General features: G+C 42.1%; 1 protein-coding gene across 1 annotated transcript in view; it reads left to right on the top strand.

Moving 5' to 3' along the window:
• Nucleotides 1-15,797, top strand: part of NECAP2 (NECAP endocytosis associated 2) — a 1,246,850-nt gene extending 1,231,053 nt beyond the window's left edge. Inside the window, exon 8 of the mRNA XM_044061830.1 lies at nucleotides 14,569-15,797. Within this exon, the coding sequence (XP_043917765.1) occupies nucleotides 14,569-14,617 (49 nt within the window). The 3' untranslated portion in view covers nucleotides 14,618-15,797. The remainder of the gene's footprint in view (nucleotides 1-14,568) is intronic.
• The last annotated feature ends 11,614 nt before the right edge of the window (nucleotides 15,798-27,411 follow it).

Raw genomic sequence — 27,411 nt, 5'->3', positions numbered from 1 at the left:
TTTCTGCTTCTGATTTTTTTTTTTTTTTTGGTAGACATCTTCTCACAAGCTGACATAAAATTGTTTTGAAGCAACAAATATTTTATTTGACATTTTGACATTGTCTGCCATTCTAAAACCTCTTGTGTAACATAAGGGGAACTAACTGATTCTACAGTATGAGGGGGAACTTTGTTTTCCTGACATTGTGAAGTACTCTAGAGTGTGGATGGCCTCACAGTTCTCTAAAGCCAAACTGTTTCCTCTACCACTTTGGACTGTGCTGAAGATTTTGATTATTATCCATGTTTCAAAGATGAGGATGTATTGGAGAGAACAATGGTCTGCGACCCAGTGGGACTAGGAAGGACGATTAACAGATGGCCGTCAGAGTATGTGAGAGCCAGTGATGAAATTAAGCATTCAGACAAAATCTTGAGTAATTTGGACTACAGGATTAACCAACATAGTTTTTTTGGCCAGCATGGATAGCCACAGGTATGTATAGTCATTCTTTTTTGTTGTTCTGAAGGAATGGAAGTCTAAAGAGGGAAATGGAAATCTTAAACAGTGGTAGTATCTCCAGTTGAGGAGTCTTTGTCATGGTATTCCTCCCCTATGGGATGGTTTTAGGAAAATGTTTTAATGGTTCAGTAGTACTGATTGGAGTACCATAAGGTCTACTGACCAAGTTATATAATTTATATATTTTATGTATTTCCTAGATAGATTGGTTGGTCAAAGAATCCTTTTCAGCTCTGACCCAGGCCAAAAAGACAGTACAGTGCTTAACATTTTACATTTGATATCAAGTGCAGTAGACATTTCGAGGTTCATAGGTAGGTACTAGGCTATATCTGCCCGAAGGCATTTATAAGCCTAGCCAGAATGTGTTGGCTTTTGCCGCCCCCTTAGATTAGTTCCCTGTGCCTCTGTCCAGCAGAGCCACTGAAGTGATCCCCGGGGTAAACTTTGTTTCCCATCCACTCATCAAGGTTTCCCTTGAAGAGCGTTAGCGAGGAGCTCTGCCTAATGTAGATTGGAATCTTGTTCCAAAGCATGGGAAGTCTCTGGGACAGGAATCTGTCTCTCCAGCATGTCCTGTTTATTGTTGTGGTGAGGTTTAGATCCCTAGAGCGTGTGGCTTGAGGGGATAAGGTTTTCTTTAGGTGGAGCATGTCCGTCAGTTCTGGGTTGGACATGGCCTTGTATGTCAGGCAGAGATCACTTCTAAGTAGGCGGTATGCAACCGAGTACAGCTGGAGTTTCTTCAGTCGAGCTGCATAGGGCATCTGTTTGAGGCCAGTGATCCTCTTGGTGAGGTACTTCTGTGGTCTTTCCAGCTGTTGCAGGTGTCTTGTAAGGTACATCCCAATTGGGGCATTGTACTCTATGATGGGTCGAGGGGCACAATGACCTCTTTTGATCTAGATGCCAACCCTTTTGTGATTAGGTGGGGCACATAAAAGGATTTTCTAACCACTTTGGCAATGTGATTATCAAAGGAGAGATTACTGCCTACTTGGGTCCCCAGATCCCTTATTACGTTTTCCATATTTAGAGTGTGGTAGTTTGTGGGTACTTTGTTTTTTCCAAAGAGGATGACTATGCAGTTTTTGGCATTTAGCTTGAGGCCATGATTTTGACACCGGGTATCTGTCTCAGTGAGACCCTTTTGGAGGATGTCTGTGTCAGCCGGAGAGTCAATTTATAGCCCCTAGTTTGCAGTTGTCTGTGAACTTGGTCAGCCATAGTCCCCCTATGCTTGCCTGTTCCTCTGAGAAGTATATGCCAAACAGGAGGGGTCCTAGGACTGAGCCCTGGGGAATGCCACTTGTAACCGGTTTAGAGTCGGACCTAGCTCCCGCAAATCTCACAATGTGAGTTCTGTACATGAGCCTGTTGGCAACCCATCTGGTGACGTAGGGGTTTATGTTCAGGCTGGTGAGCTTGTCTATAATACCAGAATGGGGAATGGTGTTGAATGCCTTTGCGAGGTTTTGGTAGGCTGTGTGTACCACCTTTCCCTCGTCTATAGCCTTGGTAACTGTCTCAAAGAAGTCCACCAGGTTTAGGAGGCATGATCTGCCCTTAACAAAGCCGAACTGGGTAGGGTCCAGTGTTTGGAGGTTCCCAATGTGTCTGTTAATGAGTTTCATGATGATGCGCTCCATAGCCTTGCAGACCAAGCTAGTCAGGCTTATAGGGCGATAGTCTGTTGTGGCTCCACCTTTGTGGTGCGGAATAACCGTTGCTGTGCACCACTCTATGGGTACGTAGCCTGTGGAGAGGTGAGTTTGAACAGTGTGATGTTCATCGTGCATACAGCTGCAGTCATTACAGATGGGTTATCCTGCCGTCAGGCGGGTCCTCGGTCAGCCGAATTCCAAAGTCTAGGTCCGGCGTTGGTTGTCGTCGCTTCTTCCCTGACGTCAGTGCGGCAGGGGTATAAAAGAGGCAGCCGACGCCATCTTCTTCAGTCTTTCTTGCCGTGCGGTGCCCGAAGCAGAAGCAGTTCGCAAGTGCCGGTCGGCCAGCTCCTGAGATTTACGAAAATATTTCAGAAGTCGTCTTCTTGAAAGCTAAGTACCCCGTTGGGGAAACTTTTCTTGCCTCAGACCGATGTCAGACAAAGTTAATAATTGCATTTCATGTGGGAAGCAAATACCGCATAAGGATTTCCACTCTTTCTGTATACCTTGCTTAGGCCAAGACCACGACGTCTCTGCCTGCCGTTTTTGTGCTAGATTCAACAAGCTCACTATTAAGCGCCAGGCGGAGTTCGCCATTCACTATTTTGGTAAAAAAATTTATTATATTATGTCGAATACTCCGACTCCAGTTTTGAGTAAAAGACGCAAAGATAAGGACCGACATACGAGGTCCGCACCGACTACTGATACCACGCTAAGGCCGACTACCGGTTCTCCGGTTCTCAGCGAGGCGCCTACGCAGCCCCTGAGTACCGATGACACTACATTACCGGTGTCTTCAGTACCCGAGGTCGCAGGCTCCTCAGTCCCCATTTCTACTGCAGATACCGACGCCACACTTGGTGGGGAAACTCAGAGTTTAGACAGGCCTGCCATTTCTCAAGGTGTCTTCAGGCCTTCCTCCTTTTCTATTAAAGCTTTCACTAAATCTAAAGCAGCCATGAAAACCAAAAAACAGGGAACTGAGACGCCCTCTCAAGGCCCCATGCCTAAAAAGAGGTACCTGCAAAAGAGCAAGGTCAAGGGTTTTATTCCAGACTATTCCTGGTACCAAGGAAAGACCAAGATTGGAGACCTATCTTAGACCTATCCATCCTAAACACATATCTACAGGTACCAAAATTCAAGATGCCCACATTACAGCAGCTTCTTCCCATGCTGGGCAAGGAGTCTTGGCTGGTAACATTGGACCTCAAGGAGGCATACCTGCATGTCCCTATCAGACAAGATTGCAGAAGATACCTCAGATTTCTTGCAGGTTCAACCCATTATCAATTCTCTGCATTGCCCTTTGGCTTATCTACTGCGTCCAGAGTGTTTACGAAATGCCTGGCATTAGTAATCGCCTTCTGCAGACTACAAGGAATACAAATCTACCCATATGTGGACGACTGCCTATTCCAAGCGGACAGCAAGGACATACTACTGAAACACCTGGCGTTTGTAATAAAACTGTTGAACATTCTGGGATACACAGTCAACAAAAAGAAATCAAAACTAATACCCTCTCAACAAATTATTTTCCTGGGTGCCAGCTTGAATACAACCACCCAGATGGCCTACCTCACGCCAGACAAACAAGGGCAACTGTCTTAATACTTCAGCAAAATGGCAACCTTCACCAGGCTGACTGCAAGGAAAGTCCTGCAGGCTCTGGGATTCATGGCATCTTGCATCCTACTAATCCCATGTGCAAAGCTGCATATGAGGAAACTTCAGTGGTACCTAAAAAACTTATGGTCTCAACACAGCCACAGCTTGGAAACAATTATACCACTAATTCCATGCCTTCAAAAGGAATTTCTGTGGTGGGCTCAAGCATGCCAAAGAAACACAGGTCTCCCTTTCTGTGTACCTCAAGCAACTCAAATCATCACAACAGACGCCTCAGACTACGCCTGGGGAGCACACATGACAGGTCAGTGCATTCAGGGAAAATGGTCCCAGAAAGAGAAGCACCTACACATCAACCAAAAGGAAATACTAGCCGTGCAAAATGCTATTATGACCTTCAAAGACCTACTGCTTCCAGGCCAGCTATTGATAAGGACAGACAACACCACAGTGATGTGGTACATAAACAAACAGGGGGGAACTCATTCATACCCCCTCTGCAGGCAAACCATGACCCTATGGAACACAGCACTGGAATTACAAATTCAACTACAGGCACAATTCCTGCCAGGGAAGGAAAACACACTGGCAGACAGCCTAAGCAGAAATATGACAGATCCACACGAATGGAAGTTGCATCCTCAAGTTTTCACAAAGATAACTCAGGCATGGGGACAGCCAGACATAGATCTCTTTGCTACCCACAGAAATTACCAGTTGTAAAAATTTTGTTCAAGGACCTATCATCCACAGGCCTGGAAAGTGGACGCACTTTCTTTCAATTGGACAATGTTGACAGTCTATGCCTTTCCGCCTCTTCCTCTGCTGCCCAAAGTCCTATTAAAAGCCAGAGCAGAGAGGCCGAAAATGATTCTCATTGCTCCAGACTGGCCAAGACAACACTGGTATCGGCTCCTGAAGAGCCTGACACATTCCCCACCATGGATCCTACCTCTAGTCCCTCTTCTGTTGTCCCAGCACAACTACAAAACCCTTCACAGCCAGCTCAAAACCCTAAATCTAGCTGCATGGAGAATTCCTTGATTTCCCAACCGACCCTCCTCTCCAAGGAGGTGCAGGATGGCATCTTGGAGGCCAGAAGACCTTCTACTATGAAAGCCTACTCCGCCAAATGGAAACGATTTTGTGCCTGGAATCAAAAAAAGGGCCAGAATCCTTGGGTAATAAATTTACCTCAAATTTTACAGTACCTAGCTGAGATGTTAAACAGTGGACTTTCCTTCTCCTCCATCAAATCCACGCTTCAGCCATTTCTGCACAATACAACACAGATCCTCCTTTATTCTCTCATCCCCAAGGAAACCACCAGTCCCTGCTTGGGACCTCAACTTCGTATTGGAAAAGCTGACCCTTCCTCCCTTCGAGCCAGCTTTTTCAACAGAACTACAATACTTGTCATGGAAAACAGCCTTCCTTCGGGCTATCACCTCAGCATGCAGGGTTTCGGAGCTACAGGCCCTCATGGCTGTGCAACCTTTCATCATTTTCCATCAGGACAGAGTTTCCTTACGAACCAACCCTACCTTTATGCCAAAGGTAGTATCCAGTGTAGCTTTGAATCAAACTATTACCTACCTTTTATCCTAATCCACAAAACAAAGGGGAAAAGACTACTACATTCCTTGGACATTCACAGACAACTTTGTTATTATTTGGACAGGGCAAAGCCATTCAGAAAATCCGAGCAACTCTTTGTGTCCTATGCTACAGGTGCTCAAGGAAAGGCTATTTCCAAACAGACAGTCTCAAAATGGATAGCCCACTGCATATGCTTTTGTTACTCATTTCATGGAAAAACTGTGCCTACATGCATCAGATCCCACTCCACCAGGGCCACAGCTACCTCTGCAGCTTTCCTCAGGGGGGTCCCTACCAAGGACATCTTGGAAGCAGCCACTTGGAGTTCAGTGCACACTTTCTCCAAGCACTATCACCTTCCACTATATTCTAAATCTAGAGCAGGATTTGTCACAGCAGTCTTGCAGGGCATCCTTGCTCCTCCTAGTTCCACTTAGTGCCTGCCACCCCTACTTAGCTTTGGGATTCTTCCCATCTGTAATGACTGCAGCTGTATGCACGATGAACATAGTACAGTTTTGTACCTACCATAAATGTAGATGTTCGAGTGCTCATACAGCTGCAGTCCAGGTTACCCCCCCCCTCCATCCCCTCTTAGGACAGGCCTTATGACAAACACCTTCTCATACAACCTATTTGGGGTATTCTTTTATGGTGTATTTGCTTGCAACTAATGTTTTTTGATTATTCTATATTGCATGATTACATAAATTTATGTTTTGCCTTCCTTCTGGGAGCACCTGACATCTGGGGCAAGAAAAACCGAAGAAGATGGCGTCGGCTGCCTCTTTTATACCCCTGCCGCACTGACATCAGGGAAGAAGCGACGACAACCGACGCCGGACCTAGACTTTGGAATTCGGCCGACCGAGGACCCGCCTGACTGCAGGATAACCCATCTGTAATGACTGCAGCTGTATGAGCACTCTAACATCTACATTTATGGAAGGTACAAAACTGTACTTTTAGGTGAGAGGTTAGTTCGTCTTTGAGCTCGTGTAGGACGCAGCCTGTGACACCGTCCGGTCCCATTAATGCTGTGTTTTTGGCTTTGGAGAGGGCAGTTTTAACCTGAGTGTCTGTGTTTTCAGGGGGCTCTACATTCTCCTGGTATGGTTATGGGCTCTTATGGGGGTGAGAGGGGGGGTGAAGTTTGCACTGAATCTGTCTGCCAGAATGTTGGCAGTATCGATCGGTTCAGTGTATTTTGTGCCATTCTGCACTAACTCCGAGCAGATCTGAGCATTGCTGCTTAGATTCTTGACATAGCTAAAGAATGCCTTGTGGTTATCTTTGGAGTCCTTGGCAATTTTTCTTTCGAAGCTCGCCTTGGATGATTTTATGAGGGATCGTAGTTTCTTGCTGATACTGATCGGGGATGTCTTCCTTTCTTGGGATTTTACTCTTTTCTGTACTAGTTTCCTCCTTCTATTGTATAGCTTGTTTATGGCAGGGGTCCACCAGACTGGTTTCCTTTTCTTGGAGGAGTGAGTCTTGTTTTTTCTTGGGATAGCACGATCCATGATTTTTTATAGGTGCCCATAGAATGCATTAGTAAAGGATTCTGCAGTTTGGATAGCATTATCCTTTAGCATGGGGGCTTTGAAACATTCCACCTCGGGCTTAAGTAACGTGAAGTTTGCTTTTGAAAAGTTTTTCACTGTGGTTTCCTTGTCCGGGGGGTGGGGGCGGAATGTGGATTTCTAAAGTGATTTGTTTATGGTCAGATCTAACCAGTGAGGGGTTGACCTCAAGTGTGGAACACTGGTCGCCCATGTTGGTGATGACCAGGTCCAATATGTTGACCAGTTGATCCAGGGCATTTGAGTTTATAAATTCTAGGAAATGTTGAGTAAGGCAGTTAGTACTTGAGTAGTTCTCCCAGTTAATGTTTGGTATTAGGGTGTTTGGTAGGACCTTTGTTTCCCAGTGTTTCTGCTTCATTTTCAAAAAAAAAAAAAAAAAACACTTTAAATGCACAGAAAAGGATACTTATTGTTATATATCTCAGATCAGAGTTGTCGTCAGTGCCCCTAGTAATAAAGTAGGAAGAAACACAAATACAGTACAAGCAGATGAATAAAGTGCAATATATATATATATATATATATATATATATATATATATATATATATATATATATATATATATATATATAAAACAGTAGAAAACGAACTGTTCCAGCAGTCTTCAATCAGGCAAGTTCTAACTGCACACTCTTGCTACTAGGGTGCAGGGGAACCTTCTCAAAAAAAAAAGATGGCCTGGATCAGTGCTCAAGTTATGCAAACAAAGCTAGATTCAGCAGGCCTGAATCTGGTCTATGCTACAGCAACAAGGTGCACCAATTTCAGTAAGGAACAGTTCAAATAAGCAGGCTTAATAAGCCTGTGACCAGAAATTCCCAGCTCAGAAGGGCAGAATCCAGCCTGTTCTCTCACAAGAGTGCAGACCACAAACCTTCTTAATGTAGAATAACTGGCCTGAAACCCAAGTGCTTAAACCAGAACTAATACACTTTTAGAATAGCAGACACTGAGCCTTCAATCAGCAATTCCCAGATTAGAAGGATGTAAACTACCTGTCCTGCCACAACAGTGCAGACCACAAACCTTCTTAATGTAAAACAACCAGTATGAAGCCCAAATGCTTAAACTAAAAGACTTAGAATAACAGTTAAAATTTAATGAGGCTACTACCAAGCAGTAATAAATGCAGCAGAATAAATAGAATTGAGTACTTTTAAGAAGAGGCAAAAGCAAAATAAAGTAGGAGGAAACACAAATACAGTAAAAGCAGATGAATAAAGTGCAATTTTTTTTGTTTGTTAGTAAAATGCAAGGGGAAAGGAAGGAAGAACCTAAGTGGGTTGGCATTCTCAAATCTCTCTGTATTAAGTAGAGTGAACACTAGACTCAGAATATGATCTCACTGTACTCAGTTAAGTGAGCAAATGAGATGGACTCAGGAGAAGTGTTCAAATACAGACTTACGGGAGGGGCGGGGAATTCCAGAGCCACCAACACTAACACCAAAACAAGAACAGGGAGAGTGGGTTGGGAACTAACTGCAGAGAGAGAGAGACAGCACACTATAGTCAGTGAAACACACAATTAGGTAACAGAAAAAATGAAATAAAATACGTTTAAAACTGCAAGTTTGTACTGTACTTCAGCTTCCAGTGCACGTGGTTGTAGCCAACCAAGTCTCTCAGAAGTTGAGCATAAAATTAATTCTCAAACTCTGTGGCTAGCACTTAAAGTACAGAGGAAGCTCTCTAGGCTAACTGTTAAATATCAGATAACAAAGAAGTGAGATGACCACCACCCCCTCTTATAGCAGAGAGACACACAGCACACTATATTCAGTGAAACACACAGTTAGGTAACAGAAAAAATGAAATGCAGTACTTTTAAAACTGCAAGTTTGTACTTAACTTCAGCTTCTAATGCAGGTGATTGTAGCCAACCAATTCTCTCAAAAGTTGAGCATAACATGTAATTACCAGAAAATGTAATTACTACTTCACTTGTTAGAGTGTTACTTTGTAGCTGTGCTTGCAAATGGTGGCACCAGAGATGTACTAGACAGTTCAGTATTTGCATTTATTTACTTAGTTTTTCATTCCATCATACATATGTATCATATCATCACTTCATGATTGATGATACTTTTATGTCACAGGAAAAAATGAATAGGTCTTAGAGTATTCATAGGATCATAGGAGGTTACTAAGCTATTGGCCCTGAGGCCCTTGTAAGCCTAGCCAAGAGTTTAGCCCATGTTTAGACAAGTCGGCACCCAGAGTCCCTGTCCAACAGGGACATGGGTGGAATCCCAGGAGTGTATTTTCTGTTTCCCATTCAGTTATCCAGGTTACGCTTAAAAGGGGATAATGAGGTACTCTGTTTGACGTGGAGACGGAGTGTATTCCACAGATGGGGGAGTCTCTGGGACACAAATCTGTCACGCCACCAAGATTGTTTGCAGTAGCAACATTGCCAGATTGCCAACAAGTCCTATTGATATCACAGACCAGGTTGAGGTCGCACGTATGGGTTGCTCAAGTGGAGCTTGACTTGCAGATATGCAGCAGTCCCATCAAGGCGAGGTCTGAGATTGCTTTGTATGCCAGACAGAGATCACTTTTGAGGAGTCTGTATGAAACTGAGTAGAGGGACAGGGCTTTTAGCCTATCTGTGTAGGGTAGGCGTTTGAGGCCCTGGATTCTCCTGGTGAGGAAACTCTGTGGTCTGTCCACCTGCTGCATGTGCTTTGCAAGGTACCTGCCTAAGGGGGCATTGTACTCAATAATTGGCCTTATAAGGGAAGAATAATACAGGCATCTTTGTCCCTGGATGATATGCCCTTACTTATTAGGTGGGCCATGTAGAAAGCTTTCTGTACAACGGAAGCAACATGGTGGTCAAAAGTCAGGTTGCTATCAACCTGGGTGCCCAAATTCCTCACTACTGATTGTGTACTTAGGACGTTAATATATGTGGGGTTGTCACTGTCCCCAAAGGGGATGTTGATGCATTTTTTGGCATTCAGCTTGAGGCCATGCTTCTGACACCAATCATTTATTTGGGTGAGACCCTGTTGGAGGATGTCCACATCACTTGGAGAATTGATGACTGTGCCCAACTTGCAGTCATCTGCAAACTTGGCCAGCCATTGCCCACTGGTTTTGGCCTGAACCTCAGAGAAGTATATCCTGAATAAGTGGCCCCAAGACCGATCCCTGGGGTATGCCACTCTTTACGGGTCTACTGCTTGAGATGGCTTCCCCTGTTTTGATTAGGTGGGTTCTGTCAGTGAGCCAGCTTTCTACCCATTTGGTAAAATATGGATTGATGCCTAGTTGAGAGAGTTTATCTACTATGCCCGAGTGGGGAATAGTGTCAAAGGCTTTGGTCAGGTCAAGGTAGGGGAAGTGCACCATCTTCCCCTCGTCCATGGCTTTGGTGACTGTCTCAAAGAAATTGACCATATGTAACAGCCATAACCTCCCCTTGACAAACCCAATGTCCCTGTTAATGAGGTCCATGATAATACGTTCCATGGCCTTACAGATCAGGCAAGTTAGGCTAATGGATCTGTAATTTCCTGGATCAGTGGACGCTCCACCTTTGTGTAAAGGGGTGACAGTGGCTGGGACAAAGCCAGTACTCAGGCTTTGGTTGAAAAGGGTATCTAATGGTTCTGCAAGTTCATGCTTGAGTTAATGTAAGATGCAGCCTGGGATGTTATCGGGTCCCATGGAGGCTGGATCTTTTGCCTTTGAGAGGGCTGTGATTATCTGTTCCCTAGAGATAAGGAGTGGGGTGCAGGTACTGGGGATGTCCTGATTTACTGATGGGGGGGACAGAGGGGAGAAGTTTTTGCTGAATCTGTCAGCCAGTAGATTGGCTATATCTACAGCATTTGTGTATGTGGTGTCCTTGGCCACCAGTTCTGAACAGATCTGGGTGATTCCTTTGAGATTGCGGACATATGTGAAGAAGGCCTTATGATTGTCTCTAGTAGATGTGGCCAATTTGGACTCGAAGTTGGCTTTAAAGGATTTCCCTAATGCTCTTATTTGCTTGTTCAGGCTAAGGAGAGATTGCTTCCAATTGGGCACCTGTTCGTTCTTGGTCCTGGACAGCAATTTTTTCCTTTTGTTATATAGTTTATTTATTGCAGATGTCAACCAGACAGGTTTACTCTTCCTTGCGGAGGATGATTTTGTCCTGTCAGGTATTCCTGATTCCATGCATCTATATAAATGCTCATATTGAACTTTGTTATCAGTTCCTGCAGTGGGGGAGGGGGCTGAGAAGCTGTTTATACCAACTCTCAGGAGGTTGTAATCAGCTTTGGCGAAGTTTGTTTGACCCTAGCTGGGGGGGGTCAGGAGAGATGGTGGCTTCAAAAGTGACCACTTTATGGTCGGATCTAACCAGGGAGGATGATACCGTAGTGGTCCTGCAGTGGTTACTCATGTTGGTTAATATCAAGTCCAAGATATTATCAACTCTTGTGGGGGGTATCAGCTAGCTGTTCCAAGGCATTTGCATTGATAAAATCCTGGAATCTTTGGGCATTTGTGTTCTGGCATGAGTAGTTTTTCCAGTCTATGATTGGGTAATTAAAGTCACCCAAGATCAGGGTAAAGGGTTGAATCTTGATACATTTGAAGAGGTCCAGATAGGTGGAGTGGGCCTCTTGAGTCAAATTTCGGGGCCTGTAGCTAACTATAATTTTAAAAGGGGTCTTGTCAACAGTTAACTTCACCTGGAAAGTCTCCTGTGCGTCATACTGTTTGACAAGCCCGGAGGTGTGTGTGTCTTTAATATATATTGCAACTCCACCTCCTTTGGCTTTGCTGCCCATATTTTGGTGTCTGAATGTATGATAGGATGAGTAACCAGGTATGGCTGGGGTTCTCTCCGCAGCTTTGAACTAGGTTTCTGTGACTGTACAAATGTCAGCGTCTTCCAGGGTTAAGAATGCTTGCACTGAGTGCAGTTTCATGTTTAGACTCCTAGTGTTTAACAGCATGACCTTTAATTTGCTTTTTGTTGAGATTATGTTGGTAGTATCGACCTCATGATTTTTTCTAAAAAAGTCACTGTGGGGGACAGATGCAGGCCATGTCTAACAAAGCATTGTGGTCTGACGATCATATCTTCCCAGGCTGTCAGGCACTGGATCCCCCTGGAATGACACCAGAAACTAAGCCAGTTGTAAAAGTCAGTCATTTTTTGTTTGTATAGAGGCATCATTCTGGGTGACGGTAGAATGCTACCTGCCCGAGACACACATTCATCAAGCTCAATCATGTCTCTCTTCATATAGTCCAGAGAGGTACGTCTCACGTCTTTCATGCCAATATGGACTATGACAGAGTCATAGCAGTACCTGTTGTTGAGAGACTTGAATGCGTGTGTGATTTGGTGGATTCTGGCACCTGACAAACAACTAACCATGACTTTCTCCATATCCAGCCTGGTGAGAGGCACATCTGTGTGTCTCACAATGGAGTCTCCTATGACAATTATGTTGGATTATGGTTAGGCCTTGGTGGTTGCGAGACACTGGTGTGTGGACTATACATGGTATGTGGTATGGAGGGTTGTGTAGTTCTCATGTGTTGCCTCTGAGGTCTCCTTTGGGTTTGTTTTTGTTGAGAACCTCATATGTGGATGTGTGTTGTGTAGCTGTGGGTGGTGTTTGAGGTGTAGTGATTATGTTGACACCCTTCTCAGTGTCAGGTATACTGGCTTGTGAGGGAGAGAGTTAAACTGTAGCTTCTTTATGTAATTGCATCTCTCGCAAGTTGTGTTCCTAGGCGGTAGTAGTAGATGGTTGTCCATGTACATGAGGCAGTTGCCACACTATTTCAGGATGCCCATATCAACCAGGCTAGCAGGAGAAACCGTAGGAAACTGTCCATCCATATTTGTCAGAATCTGAGGTAGAGAGGCCAGGGAGAGCTAAGGGATAGGCCTAAAGCCCCCAAGTGCTTGAATTAAAACTAAGAGGCTTAGAATAACACTCAACATTTAAAGTCTAAAACGAGCAGTAATAAATGCAGCAGAGAAGATGCAAGAGAACAAGTAGCAGAAAAAACAAGATGAAGTGATAAGAGTAGGAGGAGGAAACACAAATACTATAAAGCAGCTGAATAAAGTTTTGCTGTTAGCGGAGATAAGGGTTTAGAAATGTTAAGGAGTGGGAATGCCTCTTTGAGAACAGAGAAGTATGGATAGGAAATTTAATATGAGAAATTATTTTATTAGAGATAAATGAAGCAAGGACCACAACAGTGATTCATTTAACAAATCTGCTGTTAATTTAGTAGTTAAATATAAGACAGAGATAGCAGGGCATGATCTATGGCTATTATCATAGAATGTTTGGTTTCTAATTAGATACCAGACATTATTTTTAAAAGCAGTGGGATTTGAAAAGTTTCTTAAATTCAGTCACTTCTGCCTCATTTCTAATAGCTACAAGTAGGTTATTCCATTTTGCTGAGACAACCTTCCCAAAGTTTTTTTCTCTCCATTTGCTAATATAAATGGTGGTCTGTGCAGTGTCAGTGAGTCCCCTGCATTTATCATATCATTTGGAAAGATCCTTATATTTATTCTGAATCTGAGAGGAGAGCAGTAATTGTGTAGTAGATTGAGTCAAAACTGATTAAGAGCTGCTCATGTCATGAATAGCAGCCAGTTCACATTTTGTAAGGTATGGCAGTGATGTTCATTGTTTTATACTAGGTTGGAAAATCTATTAACTTTGTTAATTGTTCTCTGGAATAGCAAGTTGTTTTCCAGGAATGTGTTATTTGAAGACTGCGCTTAAGGTTAGGTGCATCAGCACAGATTTTGAAATAGATTCCTGAAGATGTCGTGGTTGAGTTGCATTGGTATGTAGCAGGGTGGAAGAGGGAAAAAAAGGACAGTGTCAGTGACTTGGGTTTGGTGGACTGAGGACAAGAGTTTCAGTGCTTTTTTTCTAAACTGTTGGGGTAGTTACTTGTGATGTACTGCCTATTATGTGTTACTTATATCAGGTGCGTCTGTATGCAGTGCTTCTGTGTTATTGGTAGGTACAATGTCCTTCATTGCTCAGCAATGGAGTTTGTGAGTTTTCTTCTTACTTTATAACAAAATTGATTTCAAAACAAAATTTGAAAGCATTGGCTAAATGAGTGGGGAAGATGTACTTTAGCTAAGGAAATATTTAGTCCATTAGAAAAATAATTTATTTATTCACACTCTAGCTGAAGCACATAGTCCCTGCCTAAGTTTGTTTGGAAAATGGCCAAGAACATAAACAGTGAATGAATGTATTAACACTGTCCCCTTTGATAGCTAAGTAAAACGGCAGTTAGATTGCTTACATGTTTTAATGCATTGGAATAGCAAGTCTGTAGCAGACGTTATGATAAAAATATGTTTTATGCAGATACATGTTAATTACAGGGCATGTAACTGTAAAGGTAAAAAAGAAGCAACATATAAATAGATCAATCCATCAGGTCACTTTTGAAGTTGAATGAGTTGTAATGCTAACCACTGTATAAATAGCGATATGACGACTTGCTAATTAGTTATTATTCAAATTCTACAGCAATAAAGAAAGTAAACATATTTTCTGTTTTCTACAGCTCTGCTCCTAACCCAGGTCAGCAAAGCACTGGCTGGATCCAGTTCTAAAGCAAATGACTCTTTCCTCTCTGTATGAGTTCTGAACCTCAAGCTTCAAAATAATTCTTTCATATGGACCAAAGATGAGAAGAGCTTCTCAAAAATGTGGGGCTAGATCATCAGAACATCACTACTGTTCCAGAAAAAGAAAATCCAAAATATTAAGTTGTTAGCATATATTTCCTGGTTAACTTTTGAATTTGTTTTTAAATAATATGTAAATTGTTAAAGCATATCTAATGATTGGCAAACACAGGAAGATTGGCGTATGAGAAGTTTACATTGTGCATATAAACTGTGAAGGGAACTTGGAACATCTGATCCTTACCTGTGCGTTTCCTCAGTCTTCGTCTGTTTAGTAATGTACTGTATGAGAGAGGAACTTAAACAGGCTGCAAGAAGACTGTTGACATATAGGCCCTGTAGTGAACTGTATTTTCATTTAGGTTTATGTAGACTATATCATTTAATTGCTGGTGGTATAATCTTGATAGCAATTAATATGCATAACAAGACAGTACTTTTACCATGCTGGCTTCTGTAGTGGCACTTGCCTTAGCAGGTCCGAAGCAGTGCTGTTCAACTTCTGATAAGGCTGAAGCTTTTAATTGTTACATTACTTGCCACATTTTTTTTTATTTGCAATGAAGGAGTTATTTTTTTGTTTTATTAAGAAGTGATTGCATGACTCAGGCGATTATTTGTCCCATGACTTTAAGGTTGTTAAGATTCTTTCAGTAACCCGAATGCTGTAAAATTCGTTACTCATCAATAGGTCTGTGGGGTGCTATGTTTTTATGGCTCTAATACCAAAAAAAGTGGGATTTATCAGCATTTTCTTCATTAACTAAACTGCCAATGCTGAGTAATATTGGAAACCACACCGAGTAAGCTTCAGTGAAAAGTACATTAAAAACCTGTTCCTGTAAGCAAATCTAATGTGTGAAAGATAATATGAGTATTAAATATGTCCAGCCAGTAAAAAGGTATTGTGCTGACCTGTTTCTAAATACCTGGGTCTGCATTTAATTGCTGTGTATCTGGTGGGTTAAAGGCTTTTACTTAACTAAAGATTTTTTTAATGAAAATCAACTTCTTATTACCTTGATTTTATAATGCTAATAATATAATTATGATATTTTTCATTTGAATAATGTGAATAGGTTTGAATTAAATTTTATGTACAAAAGTGTGTAATTATTGCATATACATGCTTAATTCTTTGTAATCTCTGTTTACAATGAGTATTTGAGAGGAATATTTTGATTGCAAGAAATCTGTTTTTATAAGTTTTAGAAAGCAATTTGTAAGTATATTTGTCATGCTGCTCTTAGTTCTTGATGTTCTTCCTTTGTAATATGCCCTGAGATTGCTGCTGCATTCCTAATGCTGTGTGCTGTAGCAAGTCGAGCTGAAATTACTTTTGTAGTCCCTGCAGCATGGGGGTGTGTATGTCACCGACCTACAAAAAAAAAATTGTGGAAACTATTAGAGGATTGTGTTTGCAGTTTATCTTTGAAACGTGTTGGTGACATTATGATATAGCTTCCATCACACAGCAAAAGGCTTGGTGTATGAGTGGCATTGCAGTAAATTTATGATGAAATGTATATATGCATTCAGACTAAAAGTCGCATGCTAAATTTATTGTGATTTATTTTATGTATCAATTGCACAAATCCATGAGTAGCAGGAATCTAACATTAGGACCTTCTTTGAGTCTGGTGGTTAGATTCATCCTGTTCACCAGTAATAATCTCGCATTTTTTTCTTGGATAATCCCATGCTTGTGATGCACATACTTGGTTCCAGCACACACTGTGATGTTACATACTGACTTCATAACTGTGACTAGATCCAATGTCCAACTTTTTTTTTTCTATTGTTTGCACAATTTGAATGGTGATCCTACTGCATTTCTTTGGAAAGTTAATGCATTCAGCACTTAGATTTGTCAACTAAGTGTTTGTCTGGCCGCCAAATTAAAAGTCAAAACTCCACCAGTATAAATAGTATTTTCAAAAGGAGTTGAGTGATGTCAGGCACCATTACAAGTACCAGTGTTTCATCTGTGCCATCTGGGGATCTCAAAGGGAGAAGATCATAGCCTACCCTAGTAACCAGAGTATGTCCTCATTGGAGAGATTCTTGTGTGAGTATCACTTGGAGTGGAGTTCTGCACTTAATCCCAAGATGTGTTTATTGCAACACCACAAGGACTTAAGTTTGGAGAGTAGCTCTGTTTTTAACATTTTCAAAGGTAAGTCTAAAATGGCTTCAGAGTTACACAGGTAGTGCTCTCATCCTTGATAGAGGGCTTGAGCTTATGCCAGTTTTCCATCTTGGGTGAGATGAAGTTCACTCAAAACTGCGTTCTATGGTAGCAGTTTTACTCAAAGCTGGCATACATCCTTAAGTCAGTGCGTAAAGATGATCTGATGGAGACTATTGTGTATATATATTTTCCACAGTGAGTTTCCATGTTTCCCACTTTAATTTTAACTGTGTTAATACTGTAGGCAGGACCACATGCTGCTATGTCTGAGCAGGCTGTTATTCTTGAGGCTGTCCTTCTTTAATTCAAGGCTCCGCAACAGTGGTTTATATGCCCTTTTTAATGGAAAGTGCTTTTTGGCCAGGTCTCAAGATTTGGTAGACAACCTGCTGGAAAAAAGCAGATGATCTGTTTTTTGGAGAAACTTTTTGATCCTCTTCTGCCTTCCCTTCCAGGCCTGACCAACTTCAAAAGAGGAAGAAGCCTCCTAATACACCATAGAAGGCTCCATGAGTCGCCTGGTAGTGTCATTTTAAAAAAGGCAACTTCATTGGCACAACTGTTGCAATCATAACTGTGATCTGTGGTTGCCTGAGGGGAGAGCCACAGCAAGGGACCAGTAGATTCTAGAGGTAGTCACCTCATGTCACATCTTAGAACATATAGGTCCTGCTGCAGGAAATTCTGTTTCTTGAAGAACCAAGCAGTATTATTTGTGCTTTTGGGAAAGGCTCAGAGTGTGCTGCCAGGAGGGGCTTTAGAGGCTTTCTCTTATTCTGTGCAGTGCTTGTGTTTTGCATCCTACTTTTTCCTATTTCTAGAGGGGGTAGATGTTTTTCATCCCATCCTGGATTTCTGCAGCTTCAGCCATCACATCCATTATATCCAGTTCCAGATGGTAATCCGTAAGTATTTCATGACCCTCTGCTTCAGGTTGCCTGGATGCTGTTAGTGGACTTAGTGCTTTGTGATGCATCTTTGTCTTTGAGAAGTTCTCTGATTCATTCTTGTCATTTTCAGTATAGTGTTGCTGTGTGAACTTCCTCCAGCTGCCAAAGTAATCACCAGATTGTTGGTTGCTTTGGCTGAAGCATTACAGAAGAAGGCTCTCCAGATGTTTTCCTTGCCTACCTAGATTGGCTTTTTATAGCCCCATTCATTGTCTTCCTGAAAGCATTCTTGCAGTAAACACTCATTTGGTTTAATTTCCTAGAGTTAACCATATTTTAGGAAACTTTCTGTATCTCTTTGTGACTCCTCCTCAGAAAAACATTTTGTAGGTGCACAGTTGGACACTGTACACTATTGTTCCTGCCCTGAGAAAGGAGGTGAGAGGTTATTTATTTATTTTACATTTGTTGACCGGGCTAGTCTAACTGGATGTATGTCCATTTTCAGTAAAGGCCTGGGGAGAAAAGCTCCAAGCATCAGCAGTGACAAAGAATACAGTATATAGTAATAATCAAGTGAATTACAGTACATTGGTCAGAACAAAATTGTGCTGGGTCATTTAGTAGGTTTAAGCAAAGATCAAATACAGAGAGAAAAACATAAAAATGTATTTATTTTTATTTATTTATTTTTTTCGTACTGTGAAGGAAATTGTAAATTACAGAATAGTCAGCATAGAATTGTAGAGTAGAGAAGTATAGAGAGAGCAAGAAGGGGAATGAGATATCGGTCAGGGTTAGAGCATGGACAAAGCCAGTGAGTTTTAAGATGTTCTTTAAGATGTTTTTTAAACAGAAAAGTGGAAGCAAGAGAGGAAAGTTCAGTAGGAAGCTGGTTCCAGTTTTTACCTACTGTGTTGGAGAAAAGTGAGTCCCCAGGTTTGTTTTTTGATTTAATAGTGGAAACTAGGAGCTTATTAGCTGAGTGTAGTGATTTTTGTAGGGTGTAATTAGATTAGTGAGGATAGGGATATTAGGGTGGTAAAGGATCCTTTGGGTGATAACAAGTTGTTGACAAAGTAGTTGGTTCTGCAGTTCTAGCTATCCCAGTTGTTTGAGGTTGAGACAGTGGTGAGTTCTAAAGGGGGGTGCCAGTGGCAAATCTGTGTGTGTTATTATAACTGGTGGAAAGTTTGGTGAGGTTGTTTTTAGATTGGTATATGTTGCAGAAGTACAGAGCAGGGTAGAGATAAGGTAGGTCTAGACAATAGTCATTCTGGCTGAAGGGGTAAGGAAGGGTTTGATTCTGTAAAGGGTGCCTAGTTTTTTGTTGACAGACTTTATTGTAGAATTTATGTGATCATCATAGCTAAGGTTGTTATCAATCGTTACTCCTAGTAGACGGGTTGTAGTGTCTGGGGATATGTTAGTTGCATTGTTTGAGGTTATTGTGAAGTGCAGTTGAGGTGATTTATGAGTAGGAGCAAAGAGCAATAATTTTGTTTTTTGGGGTTCAGGAGGAGGCAGTGTTGCATCAACCAATTTTCAACACTGTTGAATACAGTTTGGGTGAGGGACTGGAGAGAGGCTATGGTCTTGGCTGAACAAATCAAAGTAGAGTCATCTGCATATTGTATGTAGGTGGCTTGAGGAATTTTGGTATATTTTATTTTTATTTATTTTACATTTGTTGACCGGGCTAGTCTAGCTGGATATATTTCCATTTTCAGTAGAGGCCCGGGGAGAAAAGCTCCACACAGAAATACACATAAAAAGGGAAAAAAAAAACATACAATCAAAAAGCATTGTCAATAATAACAAATGGCAATATAAAGTCCAAATAAAAACTTAATTAAGAAAATATATCAAAATTTTAACTTGTATGAGTGACAAAGATTCATGTTGAAGGATGAGATGACAGTGAGAAAATGTAGGGTGATAAGCCGTTGTACAAAGCGAGTTTGAGCTTAGCAAAAGGATAAATATCAGAGAAACAGAACAAAATTACTATAAGAGGATAAAAAGGAAGCCATATAAGAGAGGAATGTAAAACAGTAAAGGCAAAGAAGCAAAAAAGACCTGTTAGATATAAGCTAAAGAGAGGTAAAGGATAATAAGAGTTAGGAAGAAAAAAAGTTATAAAAAGAAAAGAAAAAAGACAAAAGTGAGAGTGGAGGATAATTGAGGAGGAGGATAACAGATGTAGGTAGGAAGATTAGTCTTGGCTTCTTGGTTGAGGGTGCAATGCAGGGTTTAGACATCGATTATGGTGTTATTGCTGGGCCTTAATGACAGAATCAATCTTCCTGGTGACATTTACACTCATGAGAATGTAAGTGTTGTAATGGACTGTCGGGTATCAGTGGTTGCAAAGCCACCTTACAGTTAGGGATTTTTTTTCATGCTGTCAGACCTATCACCGGCCCATATACTATAAGGCAGCTGTGATCATCAATTGGTGAGTCTCCTGTTCCTCTAGCTAAAACCATCATGTAAGTATTTGACAGAATCTTCACTAGTGGTATTGAGTTCACCTCCATTACCGCAAAGTTCAGTCCCTTTGTTGTGAAGACATTGTGCATCAGACATTTCAAGCTTCAGGTTGTCTTCTTTCCTCTGAGGACTTTGGTGGGGGAGTTGATTCCTGAGCCTTTCCTCATTTGGTCAAGTAGCCCCTCTCTATTATATCTAAACAAACAAGAGGACATACAGCTATAACCTTGTTCAAGGAAATTATACTAGTTTGATAGTGAGCCTTAATGGTATCCTTATGTTCACTATACACAGCCCAGGGGAGGTGAAACACAGCTAAACATGATTCTGCTATGGGCAACTGGGGTAGTGGAATGTTGCAAGGGATACATTCTCTGATCCATTGAAACCAAAGCTCCTTTCTTCTTTTCTGTGCGATTCCCTACTTCATCAAAAAGTTAACTAATTTTTGTAACTCCCTTATGGCCAAGAAATGTGATTTAAGGTGATCCCTGCTTGTGTAGAAAGTTTTTTCTGGTTTAGGCTATAGATGTCTCTCACGGTTGTGGTGACAGCCTTGTTTTTCATTAAGATCTTTTCACACAAGACCTTCCTATGGGAGTCTCAAAAGTGATTAAAGCTGCCAGGATGTCTTCCATTTGCAGGCCTTTGCTCTCAAATGGAAACAATTTGTAGCTGAGTAGAGTGATACCCTGCATCATTACAGATGTCCAGTTTTTGTTTCATTCTGACATGCTTCAGGCACCTGTATGATTTGGGCCTCACTTGTTCTACATTCAAGGTATATGCGTCTGTTAACTTTACTCATTATGACCTAGAGGAGAGTAAGATTGTCACCAAGGACTGTTTGGTCAAGCCGCACATCCTGCCTTTGCTATTGGTGTTCCTTCTGAGATGGTCACATATATGCTTAACATATTACTTGCCAGTAGTGTGGGTGACAAAGCTCCATTGTTATTTCTTGAAAGTTTGCTCACAGTGGGTCAGGTTGAACTGGTGGGCTCAGAAACTAGTCAGTCATATGCATAGTCAGTAAGTAATACCACATACAGTTATGCACCATAAGCATGGGATCTTCCTAAAAAAATTGCCAGGTTGTGATTGGTGGAATGGATAATTACTACCACACAGTCAATGAGTTCCCTTCATAGGTCAACACCATAAAAATATATCTGTTGTTTGCTTAGATTAGATATTGTTATACTTGTTCTTTCTCTGAGCACTGGAAAACAATTGTCTGTCTGAATCAGGTTATGAGACAGGTGACTCTGCCTGTGAGCAGGTAGTGCAGTGTCTGCACATTCGTACAGTAATCTTGACTTGTAGTTTAGATCTGTGAGATCCTGTGTTGTCCCTTCCATCTGTATTATCAATTGGGTTATCTGCATCCGGTTGGATTAGAGCTGGCAACACTTTCAGAGCTTCTCTTGCATTTGAGCTTTCCCCCTTCCCATAATGCTGTGCTATTCCTCTGATCTTGTATGCCATTCATCAGGCATGATTTTGCATCTCTCCACTCATAGCTTTTGTCAAATAACCTGTTCTAGTGTACAACAGTAGTTTGTATTTCTTAGCCTTTAGTATTCTCTTCTTTCACTTTTTGACCTGTTAGTTTACATGACGATTTATTTCTGAGATCTCGGTTCCCTCCAGACTTCCCAGTGTACTTGTAGCCCTCAGTGTTCATCAACCCTTCCCAAGGACAGCCTTGATCCTTCCCTTCCTCAAGGGACTAGGGATATATCTGATTCTTCAGCTCTATTCCCACATGAACACAGAAAGTGTAAGTAAAAAAGAAAGGAGACACTTGGACTCTCCCCAAGATTCCATCACCGAGCACACTGACTGATGAAGGGAAGGGTCCCCTAAAACTCTCCATGCAGTCATACCACTTTTGGTGAGTTAATGGAGTTATTAAAACAAAGGGGAAATTGGCCCACTAATACTTCTTCCCTGGATGAGGATTTTTTTGAGGCTTTTTGAGCTGGCTCATCTACTTCCTGGGTAGTCCCTCCTGTGGATTGCCTTGTTGATGTGGTCTAACAGAGGGCTTTGTGGGAGCCTGATGTGATAGAACCAGTCCTTCACAAATCCGATAAAACTTTTCATACCCCCTAAGGTCATCCACACAGGAGTAAAGGACCTCTTGTGGATTTGACTGTGATTGCAGCAGCCACTAAAAAGGAAGTTTTATGATCCATTTGCCTAACGGGGAGTCAAGAGCAGAGGATTGTTTTGGGAAGCATGTCAATGCCTCAGGGGTTTCTTCTCTCAGGGCAATGAATTGTATTTCACACATTACCAGGTTCCACAGAGAACTAGCAAACAAAGTGCTAAACTCCCTTAGAGGCCTCAATCTGTGGATACTAGAAAGAAAATGAAGTCTAAACTTGGCTACGTCTGTTTTCCATCACTAAATTTACCATGATTCTTCTGTTGAATGCAGCCAATGGTACATCCAGAGCAGCAGTTACCAACATTGCTATGTGCCACACTAGACTGAGACTTTCTGATTTTATGGGCAACTTCTTTGCTTTTTTCTTGAATGCACCTTATGATGGATCGTGTATTTTTTGTCCAAAGTGTAAAGATACATTGTCAAAGTGTGAGCAAGAAGGCAAAATGCTTTCTGCAGTTGGAGTTAATTTCTCTAATTTTCATTGATCTTATTCTAGGAATCAAAGAGGGAGGTAAATGTGTCTTGTTCAGAAAATCTCAGAATTTTTCCTTGGACTCTTCTTCTGGCAAATACCCCCTGTGACGGTGGTGGGAAACTCCACTGGACAGTGAGAGGATCCATTGAATCAAGGGTTTAGAGGTCCCTTCTCTGACAATCTCTCTAAGCATTCTTGAAAAATGTTTCCACCTGCTCCCTTCTGCAGGCAGCCAGGAGATGTTTATCTGTTCACCTTCAAAACTGGACAGCCATTACATTGGATTCTTGGATGAAGAGAATCGTATCCAGAAGCTACACAATTCCATTTTTGTTCAAACCAAACCCATTTTACAAAACTCATCCGATATTCCACCCATTTAGAGAAGTGCAGCAGCTCAAGAAATGTCCACGCTGCTCAAAAAAATAGAAAAAAACTCATCCAAGAGGTCACACCAGATCACAAAGGAATGGCGTCTATTCACGATTCTGCTTATTCGCAAAAAAGAACAAGAAGCTAAGGCCCATATTGGACCTCTGCAAATTAAATATTTGTGTGAAAAGGACAAAATTCTAGTTGGTTACTAGGCAGCCTATTCTTCTTCTCCAGGTGGGGGGGGGGCTGGTTATGCTCAGTAGACCACCAAGACAGTCTAGAAGGTATCTTTGCTTCTGTCTGAAGGCCAGTCATCAGTTCTGAGCATTGCCATTTAACCATATCACAGTCTCCTGGGTGTTAACCAAGTGCATGGCAGTAGTAACAGCTCATCTAAGACTGGTAAGGTTCTGAGTTTTCACGTACCTGGTTGACTGGCTTATCACTGTAGGCACAAAGGAATCATTAATCCTAGAAATAGAATGTTTACACCACTTGCATCAATCCTTGAGCATCTTTTTAAACTACAAAAAGTCAAGTCTACAACCTTTGCCATCTCTGGGAGTCATAGGTTGCCATTAGGTACAGTATCTTAAGTTGCAAGGCTCCTGGAATCAAGGTGGACTTCCTTTTATTTGCAAGTACATCAGTATATTCTTCTTAGTCAGTGCTGCAATACTGATTCTTATCTCATCATGCCATGCAAAAGCCTGCAACCTGCCTGATTGCCAGAGTCTTTACATCATCCCTAGCCAACAGACATCCGAAGACTGACATTTTGATGCCATGGTATAAGAAGGCATCCTTTGGCCCCATCTTTAGTCCTTTCTAGCTGTGCAGTCTTGTGCACTTCACATGTGCTCAGTACACTCCCAGTGCATTAGTTGGCTTATTTTTCCAGAGAATGTACTTCTTCCAGTTGGATAACTCCCCAAATTTCATTTACTAATTTAATGTTTAAAAAAGTTGACAGTTGCTTGAAATGTGAGAAGCAAATCCCATATAAAGTTTTTCATCTGTTTTGTCTGTTCTGCTGGAGACCTTAGCATGACATCTGTACCTGTCCTGACTGTGCAAAATTCCATGCAAAAACTCTTAAAAGTATAGGGCCAAGGTACTAGCCACCCATATGGAGTCCTGCTCTTCAGGTTCCCCAGTGCCTTTGCAGTCCACTGCTACCCCATAGCTCCACATACTCTGGCATCAGCTAGCATCATTCCAAAAAAATGGAAAGACAAAAAAGGCAAAAGACCCTGACATTACCAAGAAAGCTTCAACTGTAGGTCATAAGTCGACCGACAAGCCAGGAGAGAGGCGCCTTTGCAGTCCCCTGGTCTGGTGACTCCTAGGCTTGAACCGCCTGGCATGACCTCTTGGGAGACTGCCATGGCCTCCTACGTACCTGCAAATACTGGCACTGTGCGCACACATTGGTTGGGTCTGAGGTTGCTCACCAGGCTTCAGCTTCTGATGCTTGCATCATGGATCTCAAGGAAGACTCCCTGTTTTTCTCGACAAGTGAAGCTACAACTGAAGTTGAAATCAGATGACTGCATCCTCAGGTCACCCCTTTAAAACAGACACCCAAACTAAAGTGAGCCACTTCTTTTTCAACACCATCACTTCTCTTCCCTTCTCAGACCAAAACCCAAGACCTCCATAAAAAGCATATAAGTTTATGGCCTTTATCAAATCTAGAGAGCCATCTCCTGTTTCCACTATTGAGGCCTCCCCATCTAAAAGAAGAATGGAAGTAGCTTTTCAGGAAGACAAAAATTCCTCCTGCTTAGAGGATGATGAGGAATCGTCTCACTCCGGCCACTTGCCACCGCAAACTTATCTAGACTCAGATGACAGTCTCTCTTGCCACCCCCCCCCCCCAGCTTTCTTTGGGATACCCTGCATAGAATGAAGGAGGCTTTCAGTTGGAAAAGTAAGCAGTTCTTACAGGATCAGACCCACTACCAGAACTGCTCAGCTTGCCTTCACACAGACCACTGTCTATTCCTCTTGTACACACTGTATTGGATGTTGTAGACAGTGATTCTCTACCTCCTTCTCTTAGGAAACCAAACAGGTTTTACAAAGTGCTTGAATCTCGCAAGCACCTGTACAGAAAACCAAAAGGCTGATCTTTCTGTAGTCTGCACTGAATTCACAAGAGGTATACCTGAGGGACCAACAAGACATCCCATACCAAATGACAGGGAATATAGATTTTAGACAGAATTGGAAAGAAACCTTATACCTCTGCCACTCTGGCAATGAGAGCTTTGACTTGTAAATTACATATGCTAAAGTACTTTGAATATCTTCAGGACAAAATTCTAGTTAAGATCGACTAATGCAGGTAGAACCTTATCTAAGAAAGTTTGGAGACAGCCAGAGAAGCTTTACAAGTCCCCAGACACTCCCTAAAATGTAGCAGTGATGCCTTAGATGCTACTTGCAGTGAAGTCGCTACAGGTTTTGTCATCATCAGACATGCATGGTTCAAGACCCAGCAACTGTCCAGTTAGGGAACTGCTGAACTACTGTATACTTCATTAGACAAGGAGTTTCTTTTTGATCCTCCAAAGAACAAGTTTTTTTAGAACCTGGATAAAAATGGAAAGCAAATTAAAACTCTGAAAAAAATGTGCCCGTTTCCCACCCCAAGGTAGAAATTTCCCTTCTAAATGTTGGCCTTTTCCACCTAGACAAAGGGGCTTGAAGGGGAGGTTGTTCTTAAACCAGTTGAAAACCATCACAAGGGACTAGTGGGTCCTCAGTGTCATAGAGAAAGGGGTACTATATCCAGTTCATAAAAATACCACCCTTTTTGGACATTCCAAAACCACCGAAAGAGCAAGAAAGCATCTTATCTCCTGTCCTCTGGGAGCTACTTCAAGAATCCATCTAGCCTGGAAAGGCTTCTACTCAATGATATTTCTAGTTCCAAGAAAACAGGGCAGCAGGAGGCCCATCTTTGACTCAAAACTGGACAAGTTTATCAACATCCCAAAATTTAAAATGCTTATGTTACAAAAACTACTGTCAGAACTCTTCCAAGATGCCTCTATGGTCACTCTAGACCTCATAGCAGACAGTCATAGAAAATACCTATGATTTGTAGCTACAGGATGTTCTTCGTGTTTCACTGTTGCAGTCATTACATTTGGGTAATCTGCTGGCAGGTTGCCCTCAGTCGGCCTGAATATCAAAGTCTTGGGTCCTTTTCGGTTGCTGTCTCTTCTTCCATGATGTCAGGTCGTCAGGGGTATAAATCAGGCAACCAACACCATTTTCTTTACTCTTTCTTGCCGTGCGGTGCCTGAGGCAGAAGCAGTTCGCAAGTGCCTGTCGGCCGACTCCTGAAATTTTCGCATTCGAGTTTCTGAACCAAAGTCTTCAATTAAAGCTAAGTACCCCATTGGGGAAACTTTTTCTTGCTCCTTACCGATGTCAGTAAAAGTTAATAATTGCATTACTTGTGGGAAGCAGATACCTCATGAGGATTTCCATTTGTACTGTATTCCTTGCCTAGGCCCAGATCATAACGTGCCTTGCTGTCAGTTTTGTGCTAGATTAAACCAACGCACTATTAAGCATCGGTATATCTTTGCTTCAAAATATTTTGGAAACAGATTTAACTACCCTGAAATGTCGTCAGATAGCAATCCGACTACCGGAGTTCACAAAAAACACAAAGAAAAGGACAGAGACAGCCCGTCAAGGTCCAAAACCGACGACGAAGCTTCTCCTAAGCCAGTTGCCAGTTCGCCGGTACTCAGGCGCTTTTGCAGCCCATGATGCCTGCTACATTTGAGTCACAAGCCTCTACAGAGACCCATGCGGAGTCCGACATGCTGCGAGATTCTCAGTATTACACCTGTGGATGTCTCTCCCTCAGATGGGTCCGGAGCCACTGAGCAGGCACCAGCTACTGAGGGTGTTTTCAGGCTTCAGCATTTCTATATAAAACAGACGCCAGCTTCAAAAACTAAGACAAAAGCAACTTCTAAGGTTAACAAACAGATGCATGAGCCACGTGCTCAGGCCTCTATGCCCAAGAAACAGATGATCAAAATGGCTGAAGACAATTACCTTGATCAGGGGTTCCCAACTCCCCCCCCC

The sequence above is a fragment of the Protopterus annectens genome, chromosome 2.part0, assembly GCF_019279795.1.
Source record: "Protopterus annectens isolate FY-2018-M chromosome 2.part0, PAN1.0, whole genome shotgun sequence".
Taxonomy (NCBI): Eukaryota; Metazoa; Chordata; order Ceratodontiformes; family Protopteridae; genus Protopterus; species Protopterus annectens.
Note: the sequence above shows the minus strand (reverse complement) of the source record. Positions and strands in the feature narration are given on the sequence as shown.